At 42.5% G+C, this 17,038-nt stretch overlaps 1 protein-coding gene across 1 annotated transcript in view; it reads left to right on the top strand.

Annotated features, from left to right (window-relative positions):
• Positions 1–17,038, top strand: part of LOC122662882 (phospholipase D delta-like) — an 85,750-nt gene that overhangs the window by 38,690 nt on the left and 30,022 nt on the right. Inside the window, exon 4 of the mRNA XM_043858589.1 lies at positions 15,566–15,713. Coding sequence (XP_043714524.1) covers positions 15,566–15,713 — 148 coding nt within the window. The remainder of the gene's footprint in view (positions 1–15,565; positions 15,714–17,038) is intronic.

Here is a 17,038-nt window from a genome sequence, read left to right as displayed (position 1 = left end):
AGAAAGTAACCTGCTTGACTGCCATTAACAAGGACTGAAAAGTGAGGGGAAGAAATGCAAAGGTATATCTAGTTTATGAAGTTGGGGGGGAACAACATCTTGATCATAACAGTGGCAATGAAATCCCAACGTAAGTAGTCCAAAGCCTTGTGAATGTCCACCTTCAAAAGGGCTGAGGGAGAGTGGTTTTTCCTTTCAAATCCTCTAACAATCTCATGGCACAGGAGGATGTTATCTGAGATACTTCTACCAGGGACAAAGGCAGATTGATTGTCACTGACTAGGGAATCAACAACCAATTTGAGACGATTTGCTAGGATTTTTGCAATAAACTTGAAGAGAAGGTTGCAAAGGGCAGTGGGACGAAAATCACTCATGGAGGAGGCACCCTCTTTTTTGGGAATGAGACAAAGAAAAGTATTATTGATACCATGGATTCGGGAAGGATTGAGGAAGAATCTTTGAAGAGCATTGACAAGATCCATTTTTTATGATGTCCCAACAAGCAGTGAAGAAACTCATACTGAAACCATCCGGACTGGGACCATGGTTTGCTTTGTGAAAAAGGACAACGGAAAGGATTTCAGATTCAGAGGGAATGGCTTGAAGGGAGAGGAGAAGGGGAGGAGGGATGGTTTTTGAGATAAGTCCATCTGGGACGGGAGAGGGGGAAGGAGGGAGAGGGGGGCAAACAAGCTGCTCAAAGAAATTCACAGCAGGAGATTTGATATCTTCCACTGAACTGAGGGGGGCCCGACTGCTATTCAAGGGCAGAAATGGAGTTAATATTGGTTCGAGCCTTCAAGGAGCGAAGAAAATAAGCTGTGTTAGAATCGCCAAGCTCAAGCCATTTAATGCAGGATTTCTGGCGGAGAAAACTTTCTTCTTGGGATAGAGGGTTTGAAGTTGAAGGGAAACAGATTTTTCGTCCTCATCCAGAAGAGGGTTGTAGATATCTAATTCGAGACGGGTTTGGATGTCAGATCACTTTTCTTTACAAGCTGAGACAAGGGAGGAGATATTACCAAAAGTAGAAGAGTTCCACCTTTTGAGGGCAGCTTTAACATTACGGAGCTTATGGGCAAAGGAGGAGAGGAGGGAAAGGTAAGGGGGGTTGGTTTTACCCAAACCCCAGCCACTAACCCAAGAAAAGAGGGGTGAGAAGCCCATATATCAAAAAACTTGAAAGGTTTGGGCCCAAAGGAAATATAAGGTTGAATGCAAGGTTTGAAAACTCGGGTCTCGGAGCCATCTCGGCCCAGCCAAAAACTGAGTTGGGCCGAGATCTCGGCGAGTTTGTGCACTTTTTTTTTTCCGACTCGGAAGCCCATCTCGGTGGGTTTTAGACCTCTTTTGGGTCTGAAAATCGGTATACAGTCTATTTTAGGCCATTTAAACACAATGGCATTATCAGATTTTACAAAAACTTTGTTCAAATAGGATTTTTACATCGGACCCTTAGTTCGTAGGCGAAGACGTATAAAAATAGCATACTATATACATTAATGACATAATTTATGTATATAGGACTCAAACAAAACATTCAATTAATAGGAAAACAACTTAATAAGCATTACAAATGTTAAAGTGAATAAGTGATACATCAAATTGCTCAAGCTTAACAATATTACAAGTTACAACTATCATCACATAAAATTAGATTGAATCACATATTCATTCCCCATTTGTCCCACATAATCTTCCCATGACATATTGTTGCTCCACTGTTGCATAGAGTTCTCCACAGCATTCATATAAGAGTTCTCATCCACATATGCCAAGATCCCTATCCTAGGGTATAGCTGTTCCACAGTGGCGTTAGACCGTTGCTGTGAAGGTTCATATCCACTGCTTATGCTACTGTCATATTGAGGAATGTATGAGACTGGGAATGTGGACCCAATGCCAGACTCACTGCTTTGATAGTCATACACATGTGTTGACTGGCCAAACTGACCATAGGCACTATATTCAAAATCGATGCTCTGCTGGCCATAATCATAGTGATGATGAGGTTGATATGATTGCCACGACTGATGCTCACTACCAGTATCCATAGTCATGCTTCCAAAACTTGCTAGCATGGTGTTCATACTCGTGTCATCATACTGAGGTTGGTTGTGTTTGCGACCCATCCTTCTCTTGTACGTTTTGTTGTCGCCACCATGGTCTTGATCTTGTGTGGCATGTGTAAACTGAGGCTCACCTGTGAAACGCACAGGGTCCTCCTAGGTTCCCACTTTATACTGGTATTGCTCGCATATCCCCTCATGACGATCATCATAATAACCACCACTCTGCATGCTACCACCACCACTACCACCAACATCACCACCAGTAGCGTCATCACCACCAGCAGGGTCATCACCATCACCATCACCACCACCATCATCATCATCATCAGGAGCAGTTCCTATTGCATCCTCAAAAGGTCTCGGTGACTAAGAATGTGCACGCCCCTCTTGCGACATATAGTCGTCAACATCTGTACCGGTTACGGACGCAATGGTGGAGTTGTACCTACCCCCAGGCTCATCCATCTCTGGTGCACCACGATCCCTCACCCACTGGAATAGGGGATCCTCATCATCATCAGTCCTCCTGGAATATGTTGGCTAGCTCGATGGGATCTTTGTCATTGTTCTCAAATTCTTCACGTATGTGCCTCATCCTTAGTCTCATATTATAATGCACATACACCAGCTGCTCCAGTCGTTGACTACCCAATCTGTTCCGCCTCTTTGAGTGTATCAATGCGAATGTACTTCAATTGCGCTCGTACCCAGAGGATGAATAAGTTTGTGAGAGCACTTTGATTGCTACCTTCCTCAGGTTGGGTGAACTTGTACCATAAAGCACCCACCAGTCAGTTGCATTATAAACATAGAATATTAAGAATATGTGCATTGTAAAGGGATAAAATTATAATTCATAAATATAATGTCATGCCACATTGCCACCTACCAGGGTCTGACTTTTGTCTACCCTCCACTGCAGCTTTTCGACTGAAACTTGCTGAGGCCTTTCTAAAGAATTTGATCTATTTTCATTTTAAATTTCAAACAGTGTTAGAGGCATTAGTATTTGCTATTTAGTAATTACATTCCTTTACTGACTACCAATGTACCAAAGTCCCATAGCCTCACCTCATCATTGCAGTCAGATTGTGTCTTAGGATTGACCTCCAACTTCTCAATAACAGCTTCAACTGCCAGTAACAAATCCGTGTCCAGCCCAAGATTATGCGAGTACTGGTACTTTGGATTTAAATAGTATGCTAGTAAAAGGGAAACCACAAATATAAGTTGTTAGTGACTTAATACTTTCGAGTTTTGAATATGTAAATGTAAAAACTCATATAAAGTGTAAAGTATGTTGAAGTGTTGAACTCACCAGCTTTATGCAAGGGATGACTCAAGTGCTTCTCCCATCGCTCATCATTGATGTTAATGTATGAGCGAGCACTTCGGGGTATTGCAGCTCGGACCATTTCCTTCATCTTCTGCAGGGCAGCATATATGTGGGGCAAGGTAGGCTTCTTCTCCATGTCAACCATCCTTAGTACTGCCACCACTGGCTCTAAAATGGCAACAACTTTATTCAAGTCCTTCCAAAATTGATCACTTGCAATGGTCTCTTGTGCTGCCTTCCCTTCTTTTGTCCTAGAACCTGGCCAACTAAACCATTGGTCACTTGCAAACATTGACCTCAGACCTACCACCTTCGACTGAATGCTCTTCAATGCAATGTAATTGGTGGCAAATCGAGTGACACCAGGCCTCACTAAATCCCCCTTGCATTTTTTCCTCATCATGGCTAAAGCATAACCATGGTTATACACAAGGTGGTCACTTGCCTTGCCCTATTGACCACACCAGCCACCAAAGCTTTTTCCCCCATGTCCTTCAGCATTAAATCAATAGAATGGGCTGCACATGGAGTCCAAAAGAGGCGGATCCTCTTACTCTTCTTGTTCATCAATTTCTCTCCACCTTCTTAAAATTAGAACCGTCATCCGTCACAATTTGGATAACGTTCTTTACTCCAATATCTTCCTCCACCACTGCTGCTTGAGAGCTTATACAAGTATGATGCATCCTTGACATCCTTTGATGCATCAACGACTTGAAGAAGACAGTCTTCCCATTACAACTCACCATGAAACTTATAATGGACTGTCTAGTAGGTCCATCCAACCATCACCCATAAGAGTAACCCCATATGTGTCCCACTCGCTTCGCACCTCTCGTATACTCTTTCAGCTCCTCTACCTCTTTAGGCAAATATACATTATACAACTCATATGGTGTAGGCCCCTTCCATCCTGAGCCAGCCCTCCCTGCAGCATCAAGGAATGCATTATAATATGTTCCTCGTGCTACATTAGTTGAAATGTCATTGTATGGCATGAACTTGCTGAAGGCTTTCCGTGCTTCCTCTTGTTTACCACCAAACACTTGCGAGATGGTTGGCTAGAAGGCATCTTGTTGCCTAAAGGTAGATGGATCCTGCTCCAAAATGGTATCTGGGGAACGTGCTCGGGGTCGGGCTTGGGGCCGTGGGATATCTCTTGTGCCAGTGCTTCTCCTCCTCTCATCTTGTTGCCTTGCAGTGAGCCGATCCACCAGCTCCTCTTGCTTGCTTATATGCTCTTATATTCTCAAAATGAAAACTTTGCCTACTCTCTGCCAAAGTCTGCTGATAAATCCTATATTTAGCCTCTGATTCGAACTCACCAGGTGTAGGCCTATATTCAGTATCATCTCCTACTCCTCCAAGGCTGTCTACACCAGACCTCTCTAGAACTGCCTCATCAAAAGCTATTTGTTGTCTTTCCCTCTTAGCTTTCTTTGTTCGTACTCCTCTCAAGTTTTGTGCCATTGCTAGTTTCACTTGGCTCAGAACATTTCGGCATTTGGCAACATCCTTGCCTAGACCAGACAAATGTTCCTTTAACCTAGTTGCTCCTCCAGAATTTAGAATCTTTCCACAGTAGTTACACTTTGACTTCTTTTTGTCCTCAAACATCGGGACTCCATGTAGCCATGCTATATCCCCCATTGTGTAAAACATATCTTATTTTTTACACTGTTACATAAAAAAACATGTATTAGTAACTATTACAGATTTAAAGTAAGGTATTAAACACTTAAAGTATTGTATTCATAACTATTAAACATAATATGAAGCTACTAGAACAATCAAATACCTATCTCTTATTTATTCCCTAACCCTCGTATTTATTTATTAATTAAAAATAATATTTATAATTTTTATTAAAAATAATTATACCTTCAAATATAAAATATTATAACATAATGATGTATTTGACATCATTTGAAGCTGGACATTATGTACAAATGTTGTGCATAATTATCCAACAAAAACAGGTATTTTTCCTTAATTTTATATATTTTTTAACTATTTTAATAATATTATTATTAAATCTGAAAAAATATATATATTTTTTTTAATAGGTGGAAGAAAAAAAATGATTCCATGAGGCTATAGGGCATGCAAACTTGTCTAACATATATCAAAATCACATCCAAACAATAAGTATTTATCTTATTTTTTTTAATTTCTTTTTTGAAAAATTTCATTTTTTTTTTCCAGAAATTATTATAAAAAATTTAATAAACCAAAAAAAATTCGGCCTCCATCAAGTGATAGATCGGCCAAAGTTGTGTAACATAACTCAAAATCACATCAATCTACCAAGATTTCATCAATTTTGTTTGAAAAAAATAGATTTAGGGAAAATGGGTTACCTTTAAAAAATCCTTCAAAAACTTGATCAATCTTGCAAAAGTGGGCTCCAATCCTCAATTTGGCACCAAAATCAGCTTCCAAAGCTTTGAATCCAAGCAAAAAATGAAGAAGGGAAGAGAAGAATTGAGACTTTGAGAGAAGAAGAGAGAAGAGAGAGCAAATGAGAGTAAAGACCCCTTCTTGACAGAATCTCGTCAAGTTCTGTCGAGAAGGGGACTTTAGATAAGTTAAATGGGTCTTTTGGCCCAAGCCCATACCCGAAACCACCATACTGACCCGAGATCTCGGCTCGCCGAGATTTTGCATTTTTTGTTCCTGGTTTTCACATTTTTAAGAGACCAAATCGAAATGAGATGGAGCCGAGATCTCGGCGAGAAAGTGTAGTTTCAGGTTTCGTAGGCCATCTCGACTCGGCAAATCGAAAAACCAAGAATCTCGGCAAGATCTCGCGAGATTTCGGACTATGATTGAATGTAGAAAGAGATAGGGCAGCGGTCAGAGATGTCGGGGGTGCTAAGGAGGCATGGGATGAGGGGAAGGTGCTAAGCCAAGATTCATTCACTAGAACCTGGTCTAACTTACAAGAAATTCTAGTAAGACCAGCTCTTCTATTATTCCAGGAAAATCTGAGACCAGACCATCGCAAGTCATTTATACCAATGTCTTCCAAGCACTCATTAAAGTCATCCACCGAGGGGTCCAAAAGATGGTTACTCCAGATTTTTTCATTACCAAAATAAACCACATTAAAGTCAAGCAATGGCCCAAGGGAGATGCCCAAATTGGAGAGCAATACAACGGAGATCAGCACAAAGAACAAGCCTTTCTTGAGCTGAATTGGAGGCATAGATAGCAGTGAAGAAGAAAGGGTGATTGCCCAAGGGATCAGAGACATAGAAATGAAGAAGTTGGGGGAGGAACAGAGAAGATTGAAGTGGAGAGAGGATGGGTCCCAGAGGCACCATAAACTGCCATTTGGGTGGTGATTATAGTTGAAGGTGGAGGACCACGAAGGAGCTAAGGAAGAGGTAATAAATGGAGCATTTGCCTCCTTCATTATGATTTTAGTAAGGCAACAGAAGGAGGCATGGAGGGATTTGATAAGAGAACAGACTTCTGACTGTTTTGAGGGAGAGTTTAACCCTCTAGTATTCCATATGAGACCAGAATTCATGAGGAAAGGGTTGGAGTAGGGGCAGTCAATACATGGCTAAGGCCACGAAGAGTGGACACATTTCCATAACAAAGGTAAGTACGAAGGGGAGGGGTAGAAGTGGCAGGGCGAGGGCCTTGGTGGCGATGGGAAGAGAGCAGAGGGTGGTTTGAGTTGGGGTTCAAGGGGTTAGGGGACGGCAAGAGGGGAGGGAGAGGAGATGGGTGCACAATTGGTGGAACTGTGTCAGGCGAGGAAGAAGAGGGAAGGTGGGTCAGGTTTAAAGTCTCACGGGTCTAAGAAGAAAGCTCAAGATGGTGATGGGAACTCTAAGGACTGGTTTCATTAAGAAGGTTGGTCTGGTTTGAAGGGTAGGAGGATGGTTTGGTAATGGGCCCAAGCTGATTTTTGCGCAAGGGAGAAAGGGTTGGGCTGGCCTGATGAAAAAGACTTAACCTGATAAGAGTGGGTCTCCCCACAAGAGGGGTTAAAGGAGTTGGGATAGGTAAGAGGGGGGGAGAGGAGAGACGCGAGCTTGAGAGCTTGAAGAGGAAAGGTCAGTGGCCACAGGGGGGAAGGTGTCTGGAGCAAAAGGAAGAACAGAAGGCAAAAGGGAGTAGGAGCCGCAGCGTCAGAGGGAAGGGGAGCACAGAAGGTATCAGGGGGAACATAAGTCATCAGGTCAGAAGTATCGGTCACTGTTCCCAACGCAAGGAAACGATTCTGACCATTAGTCCCAGAGTGAAGGACCAGCGGGCAAGAGGAAGGCTGAGCAAGGTCCTGGCTGCATGGAGAGGTGGAGGTGGAGGCTCGACGGCAAAACATTTTTCATAATCGGCTATGCCAGTGACCTCGCGAAGGGAAGGAGGTGTTCAATACTTGGGGGGTTGCAGCAGGCGGAGGGTACAAAAAGAGGATCTATGACTGAAGACCAAAAGAAGGGTGTCTGACAACGATAGAGGATGAGAGCTTTCTACGTGCAGAGGGTTTGTAGCAGCAGTGGTTTCGACAGGGGGCCAACGGCAGAGATGTCGGCAGTTGGGGGGACAGCGATGGGTTGGCTTGAAGGCTTAGGGTAAATATTGTTTTGGCATTTTGCAGTGGTGTGGCCAAACACTTTGCAAGAGAGACAATGCGGCAGCATCCAGTTGTAGTGAACAGCTTGGGAGAAGGAGAAGCCTTCATCATCCACCACCAAAATGGAAGTCGGAAGACGAGATTCAGCTGAGACGTCCACACAAATTCGAGCGAAAGTTAGATGATCTTACATTTTTGTTCTTCCATCATAGTATAACGGCTTTCCGAGAACCGATCTTAGTCGGCAGAGAGACCCAAAGAAGAAGGGAGCCAAAGTCAAGATGGGTAAGCTGGAGATACCGGTTCCATTGTCGGAGGAACAACGGCTTTCTACCAACATTCCAAGGACCACCTTCGAGCACACGACATTTGTCATTGGCAGCTGAGAACTTGAAAATGAAGAAGCAATTATCCATAAGGTAAGATTCCCAACGACCGCATGTGTTCCATTGCTTCGTAAGAGATAATTTTTCCAAGGGAAACGAGGGGCGGGTACCCATTGTAGAGAGATTTAAAATTAGGGAAAGGCTTGGATGATTAATTCATCCCAAGCACATCTTTATTTATAATCGTAATGAAACAATAAAATAATTTACATGAGCAATGTGGGACTAAACCACATACAAGAAACAAATAAAATAACAAAGGGAAAAGGTCCAGAATACCCCCACGGTATTCTGGCCCATATATCTAACACTCCCCCTCAAGTTGGAGCATATATATCATGCATGCCCAACTTGACTAAGATAGGATGAAACAGCTTGCTACTCAATCCCTTAGTGAACACATCAGCCAGTTGATCAGTAGACTTCACAAAGGGAACACAAATGAGGCCGGCTTCAAGCTTCTCCTTGATGAAATGTCGGTCAACCTCCACGTGTTTAGTACGATCATGCTGGACAGGGTTATGAGCAATGCTAATGGCAGCTTTATTGTCACAATAAAGCATCATGGGAAGATGGACAGCAACACCGATATCCTGCAATAAACCTCTAAGCCACAGAAGTTCACAAATTTCTTGTGCCATTGCACGAAACTCGGCTTCAGCACTGGACCTTACCACAACATTCTGCTTTATGCTACGCCATATGACAAGGTTCCAACCCACAAAGGAACAATAGCCAGATATAGATTTCCTGTCAGTAGAACCAGCCCAATCGGCATCAGTATAAGCTTCAATCTTAAGGTGACCATTGGGAGATAGAAGTATTCCCTTTCCTGGAGCAGACTTCAAATATCTCAAAATACGACGGACCCCTTCCATATGAGAGGAATAGGGATCATGCATGAACTAGCTCACCAAACTTACAGCAACTGCTATGTCAGGTCATGTGTGAAAAAGGTAGATTAGTTTGCCCACTAACCGCTGATAACCACCCTTGTCAACAGGCTCACCCTCTTTCTCCCTAAGTTTTGTAGTAGCTTCTATAGGAGTATCTGAAGGATGAAAACCCAGCAGCCCTGTCTCAGTCAATAGATCAAAGACATATTTTCTTTGCGAAAGAAAGATGTCCTTTGAAGATCGAGCAACTTCTATCCCTTGAAAATATTTTAGAGGGCCAAGATCTTTAACGTCAAACTCACGGCCAAGGAGGAGCTTCAAATCCCTGATAGTATCACCATCATTACCAGTTACCATAATATCATCCACATAGACTATGAGAAGAGTAACCTTGTCACCAACTCATCTGATAAACAAAGTGTGATCAGCATTGCTCTGCTTATAACCTGCTGAAATCATAGCCTTATGAAATCTACCAAACCAGGCCCTAGGTGACTGCTTCAATCCATAAAGAGCACGTTTCAATTTACAGACCCTGCCCCTAGTCCTGTCATCAGAGAAGCCTGGTGGAATGTCCATATATACCTCCTCCTCAAGCTCCCCATGGAGGAAGGCATTCTTTACATCTAACTGCTGAAGATCCCACCCAAGATTTACAGCATAAGATAATAACACCCTGATAGTGTTGAGTTTTGCCACTGGTGCAAAGGTCTCCTGATAGTCAACTCCATAAGTCTGAGTGAACCCCTTTGCAACCAGACGTGCCTTATACCGATCCACTGAACCATCAGCCTTCTGTTTGACCATGAAGACCCATTTACATCCCACTGGTTTTTTCCCTGGAGGAAGAGCCACAAGATCCCACGTATTATTTTTGTATAGTACTCTCATATCTTCCAACATTGCTACCTTCCACTTTCCATCTGTAGATGCTTCCTGCCAATTTTTAGGAGTAGAGACAGAAGAAAGAGAAGATACAAAAGCACGAAAAGAAGGAGAAAGAGAGCTGTAAGAAACAAAACGAGATATGGGATGTAAAGTGCAAGTCCTAGTACCTTTGCGATGAGCAATAGGTAGGTCGGAAGAAGAGGGATTACCAAGAGATGAAGGATCCGGGTCTGGAGCCGGCAATTGGATGGGTACTGGTGCTAAAGTGGGTTGCAGCTGCCCTTTGTTGGATCTACCCCTTGTATAGGTGAGTATGTTGGAGTTGTCAATTCTCTTCTGAAATTCACCAATAGTTCTCTGGACTGGAGTCAACTCCCCCTGGATAGGAACATTAACAACACTATTTTCTATGGTCTCCCTCTGTAAAGGATTCCCATCAGGTGAGGGAGGAACAGCCAGAGGATGTTGGGCATTAACCAAAATAGGATGGGCAGCAGCCATGGGTGGTAAAGAAGGCTGGACAGCAGCCGTGGGTGGTGGTAAAGAAGGCTGGACAGTAGCCTGAGGAACCTCAAGTAGAGGAATCTCAAAAGACACATCTTCACTAGAACTCTCCCCTTAAAGAGGTGGCGAAGAATAATAAGAAAGGGACTCATGGAAAATAACCTCCATACTAACCATGGTACGACGGGAAGGGGGATGGTAACACTTATAACCTTCCTGGGTCGGAGAATAACCCAAGAAAATACAACGGAGCCCCCGAGGTTCAAGTTTGCCTGGAGATCTGGTATCTCTAGCATAACACACACAACCAAACACCTTGGGAGGCATAATAAATGAGGAATTTCCCATTAAAACATCAGAGGGGGTACAGGAGTTAAGAACCCGAGAAGGCAGCCTATTGATGAGATAGGCCGCAGTGAGAACCGCATCCCCCCAATATTGAGATGGGACATTCCTCGCAAACATCAAAGCCCTGGCCATCTCTAACAAGTGGCGATTTTTCCTTTCTGCCACACCATTCTGGGCAGGGGGATCAACACAACTAGTTTGATGAAGGATGCCATGATCAGCCAAATATTTTTGAAATTTTGATTCTGTATACTCTGTTCCATTATCACTTCTCAATACTTTGAGAGTAGCCTGGAATTGAGTTTGGATCATTTTATGAAAATGCTGAAAACATGAGAAAACCTGATTTTTTGTGTGCAAAAGATACACCCAGGTGTTCCTAGAATGACAATCAATGAAAGAGACAAACCAACAATGACCAGAAATAGATGTTTTACGACTAGGGCCCCAAACATCATAATGCACTAATTGAAAACAAGAACTCCTTTTATTTGAAATTGGATAATTTGAACATGTCTGTTTGGCCAGAACACAAGCCTCACAAAAAAAAGTCATCCTTAGTACGAAGGGTGACCAAACTAGGAAATAAATGAGCTAAAATTCCTAAAGGGAGGTGACCTAACCTAAAGTGCCACTGGTAGAGTTCAGAAGAGACCATGGAGTTCTGGTGTAGCAGAGAAGGCAATGGTGGTGGAGACAAGCGACCGTCATCAAGCAGGTACAGCCCATCGTGCACTTTACCCAATCCAATCGTCTTCCTAGTTCCAGATCCTGAAACACACAATGAGAAGGAAAGAAAGTGACTTTGCAGTTAAGATCACGAGTAATACTACTAATGGTAGGGATGTCAATTATAGACCCGCACCGGCAAAGCCGACCGGTACCGACCGATGAAAAACCGAGACCGACACGACCGATTTGCTAACATGCCTGGCTTGAGAACCGACCGGTTATTAATCGATCGTTCCCGGTGTATACTAAGAGACTGACAGTCAGCCTGACTCCATGACCAAAATCTGTTGCAAATGACCTTTTTATGGTTAAGACTTAAGATATTAATGGGCTCTGAACACGTGAATGTATATTTGACTAATATATATCAATTTATAAAATACTAATTAATAATAATTTGAAACGACAAGATATCTATTGACAGAAGTTAGAAGATATATTAAAGTATTTACCCACAAAGGCACAAACCCTAGTTTATCTCTGATAATTCTCCCTAAAAAAGCTTGAAAGCCCCTTCGAATTGTTAAAGGGCCGAGTGCTATTGCCTATTGGGGCAATCTTGCCACACAGCTTCAGCATCTTTAAGCCACGTAAGGCTGCCCCGATTAAAGATCGAACACCGACCGACCGAAATAAAATAGTACCATGTCCAGTCTATGCAAGCCCGAATGGTTAAACGGTTGGACACGGTGCAGCCTAAAAAATTGGTGAAGCCCGGCTAAGCCCGACCGAACCCGACCGAGCCCGACCGGTTGACACCCCTAACTAATGGAAAGAAGGTTAATAGTAAAGTTAGGAATGTGCAAAACAGAAGACAAGGGAAGAGAGGAAGTGTAGTTGATGATTCCTTTTCCAGATCTGGAAGAAAGGGAACCATCAGCCACCTTGACCTTGTCTTTCCCAGAGGTGGGAGAATATCTGTGAAACAAACCAGAGGAACCGGTCATATGATCTGTAGCTCCAGAATCTATGATCCAAGGATGGGAAGCTACAGAAGCACAATGACCTCCAAATGGAATACCTGACCGGGCAAAGTGTGAACCTGAAGGAGCTGAAGAATTGGCAGTAGCTGATGTAGTAGAGGCAGCAGCAACGGAAGACCTGAGCATACGTAGGAGTGCCTGTAGATCATCCTAGGATAGACCAGTGTCAGTAGCCGGGGCTGCAGTAACAGTCTCAGTCTGATGGGCCTTGGTCTTTGTCTTTATCTTTGTCTTGGCAGCCCTTTTAGCTTCAAAATCAGCCGGTTTCCCATGAAGTTTCCAGCACTTCTCTTTGGTGTGGTAGGGTTTGTGACAGTGCTCACAAACAACAGTCTCTGTAGTAGAATCACCATGAGAAGCAGTGCCACTAGGTGCAGGAGGGGCCGGGGCAGCAGCCTTGAGAGTTGACCTGTCAGTAATAGGAGGGTGCAACATGGCAGCCCTACGGTTCTCCTCAGAGGACACCAATGCATAAGATTGTTTAAGTGTGGGAAAAGGTGTATGGCCCAACACTTGAACACGAATCTGATCATACTCCACATTCAAGCCAGCCAAAAAATCATATACCCTGATCTTGTCCACATGCTTCTTATAGGAAGCAATGTCAGCAACTGTAGTAGGGTGAATGTCAGAAAAGTGGTCCGACTGTTGCCACAGACTGCGTAGAGTAGCATAGTATTTCGAAACTGAAAGTTCTCCCTGAGTGGTGTGGAGGACCTTCTTCCGAAGTTCATATACTTGGGCATCATTGCCAAGCTGCCCGTAGGTTTCTTGTAAGCAACCCAAATCTGTGAGGAAGTGTCTAGAAGAAGAAAGTTATGCTGTAAATCTGAAGTCATAGAGCCTATCAGGTAAGACATGAGAACCCCATTATTCGCAAGCCACCTTTCCTGAGCAGGCCCTTGTTCATTGGGCATAACACTAGTGCCATTAATATGGCTAGTGAGACCACGGCCAGCAATGGCAAAGGAGGCAGATCTGGACCATAGAAGGTAATTTGAGCCATCAAGTTTAATAGGATTGGGTGAAAAACTGTGGTAGTCTGTCTTGCTATGGCCATCATGAGGTGGCTGATCCGAAGTAGCTGTAGAATTGGAAGAATCACCCATACTGGCAGCAGAGAAGCCCAATAATTCCAAAAGAAGTCTCCAAATATCAGAACCAGCAGCTAAGTAGAAACCCTAGATCGATATTTTCAGGGTTTTGAAAAAACCCTGAAGTGCTGAAATCGATGAAGGAGATAAGAGGCCAAAAAAACTGCAGGGAATTGGCCGAAACTGAAGGCAAGTGACCCTCTATATGATGGAAAAAAACCTGCAAAAAATCAGATCCAATAGGCAGCAGCAACCCCAAGATCGATAGGTGTCAGGGTTTTGGAAAAAACCTTGTGATGGTGAAATCGATCTCAAGGAGGTCTTCCAAAAAACTGAACTGTTGAAGCTCAAACTGTAGTCGAGTGTGTCCTTATAAGTGGAGAACCAGCCGTCAAAAAATCAGAACAAATAGAAGTCACAAACTCCTAGATCGACAATTGTCAGGGTTTTGAAAAAAACCCTGTTTTTGTGAAAAATCGATCTTAGGAGGTCTTGAAATCTGTGATCAGATCTGTGGGATAAGAACCAATAAAAAAACATTCCTGCTGCAGGTTGTGGTCTTCAAAAGAGAAGAGTCGAAGCAATCCCCCAAAAAACTGAAGCTCCAAATATCGCAGGCAGGTATGGCTGGTTCCTATTGAGCAGAATTATGTAGCATTCACGAGGTAATGGGGGCAGCAACTGGATCGAATGATCACCTCATCAGTGATGCCCTATGTGAGAATGGAGAACAAGGGAGAAGAGAGAGGAGAGGAGAAAATCGAGAGAGAGAGAAGAGAAAACTGAAATTCGAAGAGGGGTGGTCCCTAATTCGAAATCTGCTCTGATACCATGTAGAGAGATTTAAAATTAGGGAAAGGCTTGGATGATTAATTCATCCCAAGCACATCTTTATTTATAATCATAATGAAACAATAAAATAATTTACATGAGCAATGTGGGACTAAACCACAAACAAGAAACAAATAAAATAACAAAGGGAAAAGGTCCAGAATACCCCCACGGTATTCGGCCCATATATCTAACACCCATAAAATGTCCAACAAGGCAATTTTCCCATTTCTTAGCTTCATGGACAAGGAGATCAGCTTCGTAATGTGCGGCTTTGGAACCGCAGATGATGGTGGGGGGGGGGGGGGGACGAAATGGAGGGGGAAACCATCTCGAAGTGATGGGTTAGTCTGGTTAAAGAGAGAAGACCCGGAGGGCGATTCTCCAGGGAGGTGAGGGGTGGAGAGTGAGGCCTTGGGTGGTGTCAGCACCATCACAGGGTGGTCGGACATGGGAGGGAGAGATTCAGGATGTAAGATGTCCTAAGATGCCAAAATTTTGATTAAATTGTTAATGAGAGAAACAGATGAACAATTAAAAACGCATGGGGCAAAGTCCAATACAAGTGGATCGTTTGGTTGAGTTGGACAACCAAATTTGATATGTGACCAATCATTGGGATTCCTGACCTAACAAGTGGTTCAGATATGCCAAATTGCCCCTCCATGTGGGTCAAAAATAGGCGCATGTTGTGCTAGGCCTAGCAAAACTCACAATCTGTTGCTATTATCCCATTACTAATTGGAAAACCTGATTTGTACATTCAGTAAGATCGCTTGCTTTTAGGGTTTTCGGCTAGGATTTCTGTATTGACAATTGTATATGTTTTGGTAATCCTTCAAGTTTCCCATTTTCTAATGAGGTAATAGAGGTAAACTGTATGATATTTTTTCTACTGCAGAACTTTGTCTGTGAAAAAAATTTGAAGATCGATAGGAGCATTCAAACAGGATACATCCAGGCAATTAGATCTGCCCAACACTTCATATATATTGAAAATCAATATTTTCTTGGATCATCCTATGCATGGCCATCTAACAAAACTGCAGGTTGGAAGCAACTTCCTTTATAAATTGCTTGCTGTACTTTGTCCAAAACCGTTTTCATTTCTCAGAGAAACAATTCTTTTTTTCTTATGGTTATTGTTTATTTTGTTTCTAATCTTTTAGAAAAAATCAGGTTCATAATTTCTGTTTATTCTCAATGTTATCAATTTCAGTTTCCGTGGAGTGCCCTGCATTTGTCATTTCCTTCTTGCTATTTATATAAATTTAATACTTTTCATTTTTTTTTTCTTTTTTCTTTTTTTGTGCTTTTGTTTTGGAATATTCGTAGTTATATAATGTATTAGGCTATGCAGGAAAGTTTTATCACATCATTAGAACTACTGAAAATGAACACGGTTTTCCGTTCACTGCAAATATCTTTTTCCTGGATGTGCTGCTAATATTGGAGGTTCCTGTTGAGAAAGGAATAATGGCTTGTAACTTTATGATCACATCCCCACTTTATTTATTATGAGTATAGAGAAACATTCTAGAATAGGTACAAGGACTGAAATTCCTCTATGACAAAAATACCCTTGAACCCATATTACAACAGTTCCTTAGTACCATTGTGCAAGTCCTGATGCAAATGCTCTTCTGTATCAGTAATTTCAGTATTTTGACTGAAGTAATCTGACACTAATGCCATTATTCATATATCAAACCTAGCATGGTTGCGGTGAAACAGTACGCAACCCACACGACGAACCCAACATCCAGAGTTCAACTATATGACATCTCTTTTTCTTTAATAGAAAATAACAACCAGCAGTTGATGGTTTATTGATAATCTGACCATCAAAACCGGATGGCCCGCTGATTGTTTCATGGTTATTGGACCACATCCAGTTTTGTGGCTGATACAGATCGACAATCGTGTTGTCCTGGCAGTAAATAGCTCTGTTGCCCATTCGAATGGTCGTTGAATATTTTTTTGTTTAACTCAATTTTAAATTCTGACTACAAAGTTTCTGTAAAATGGAAAGACATGATCATCATAAACCTACTGGGAAGAGTGATATTTTGATGTTCATGACGCAGGCAATGGCTGATATCTGTTGAGCTTGAATAATCCTAGGCTCAAATTCCCTATGGGTTATATGCATCATGGGATAACTATTCTTGGGTTTATGTTGCAATAGGCCAGTCCCATAAGTCTACATGATGGGGTAGTCAGTTCTATACGAGATACTAGTTTTAGTTTATATTTTGGTAACTCTTGATATCCTAGGTTAGTTTCTAGGAGTTTGTATTTTATGTTTTCTTAGTCTTCAAGTCTGAGAATTTTTTTTTGAAGAACTTGAAGATTCTATCAGCTGTCGACTGCT

Source organism: Telopea speciosissima, chromosome 5 (assembly GCF_018873765.1).
Source record: "Telopea speciosissima isolate NSW1024214 ecotype Mountain lineage chromosome 5, Tspe_v1, whole genome shotgun sequence".
Lineage (NCBI taxonomy): Eukaryota > Viridiplantae > Streptophyta > Magnoliopsida > Proteales > Proteaceae > Telopea > Telopea speciosissima.
The sequence above is the reverse complement of the archived record's forward strand: the minus strand, read 5'-3'. Positions and strand labels throughout refer to the sequence as shown.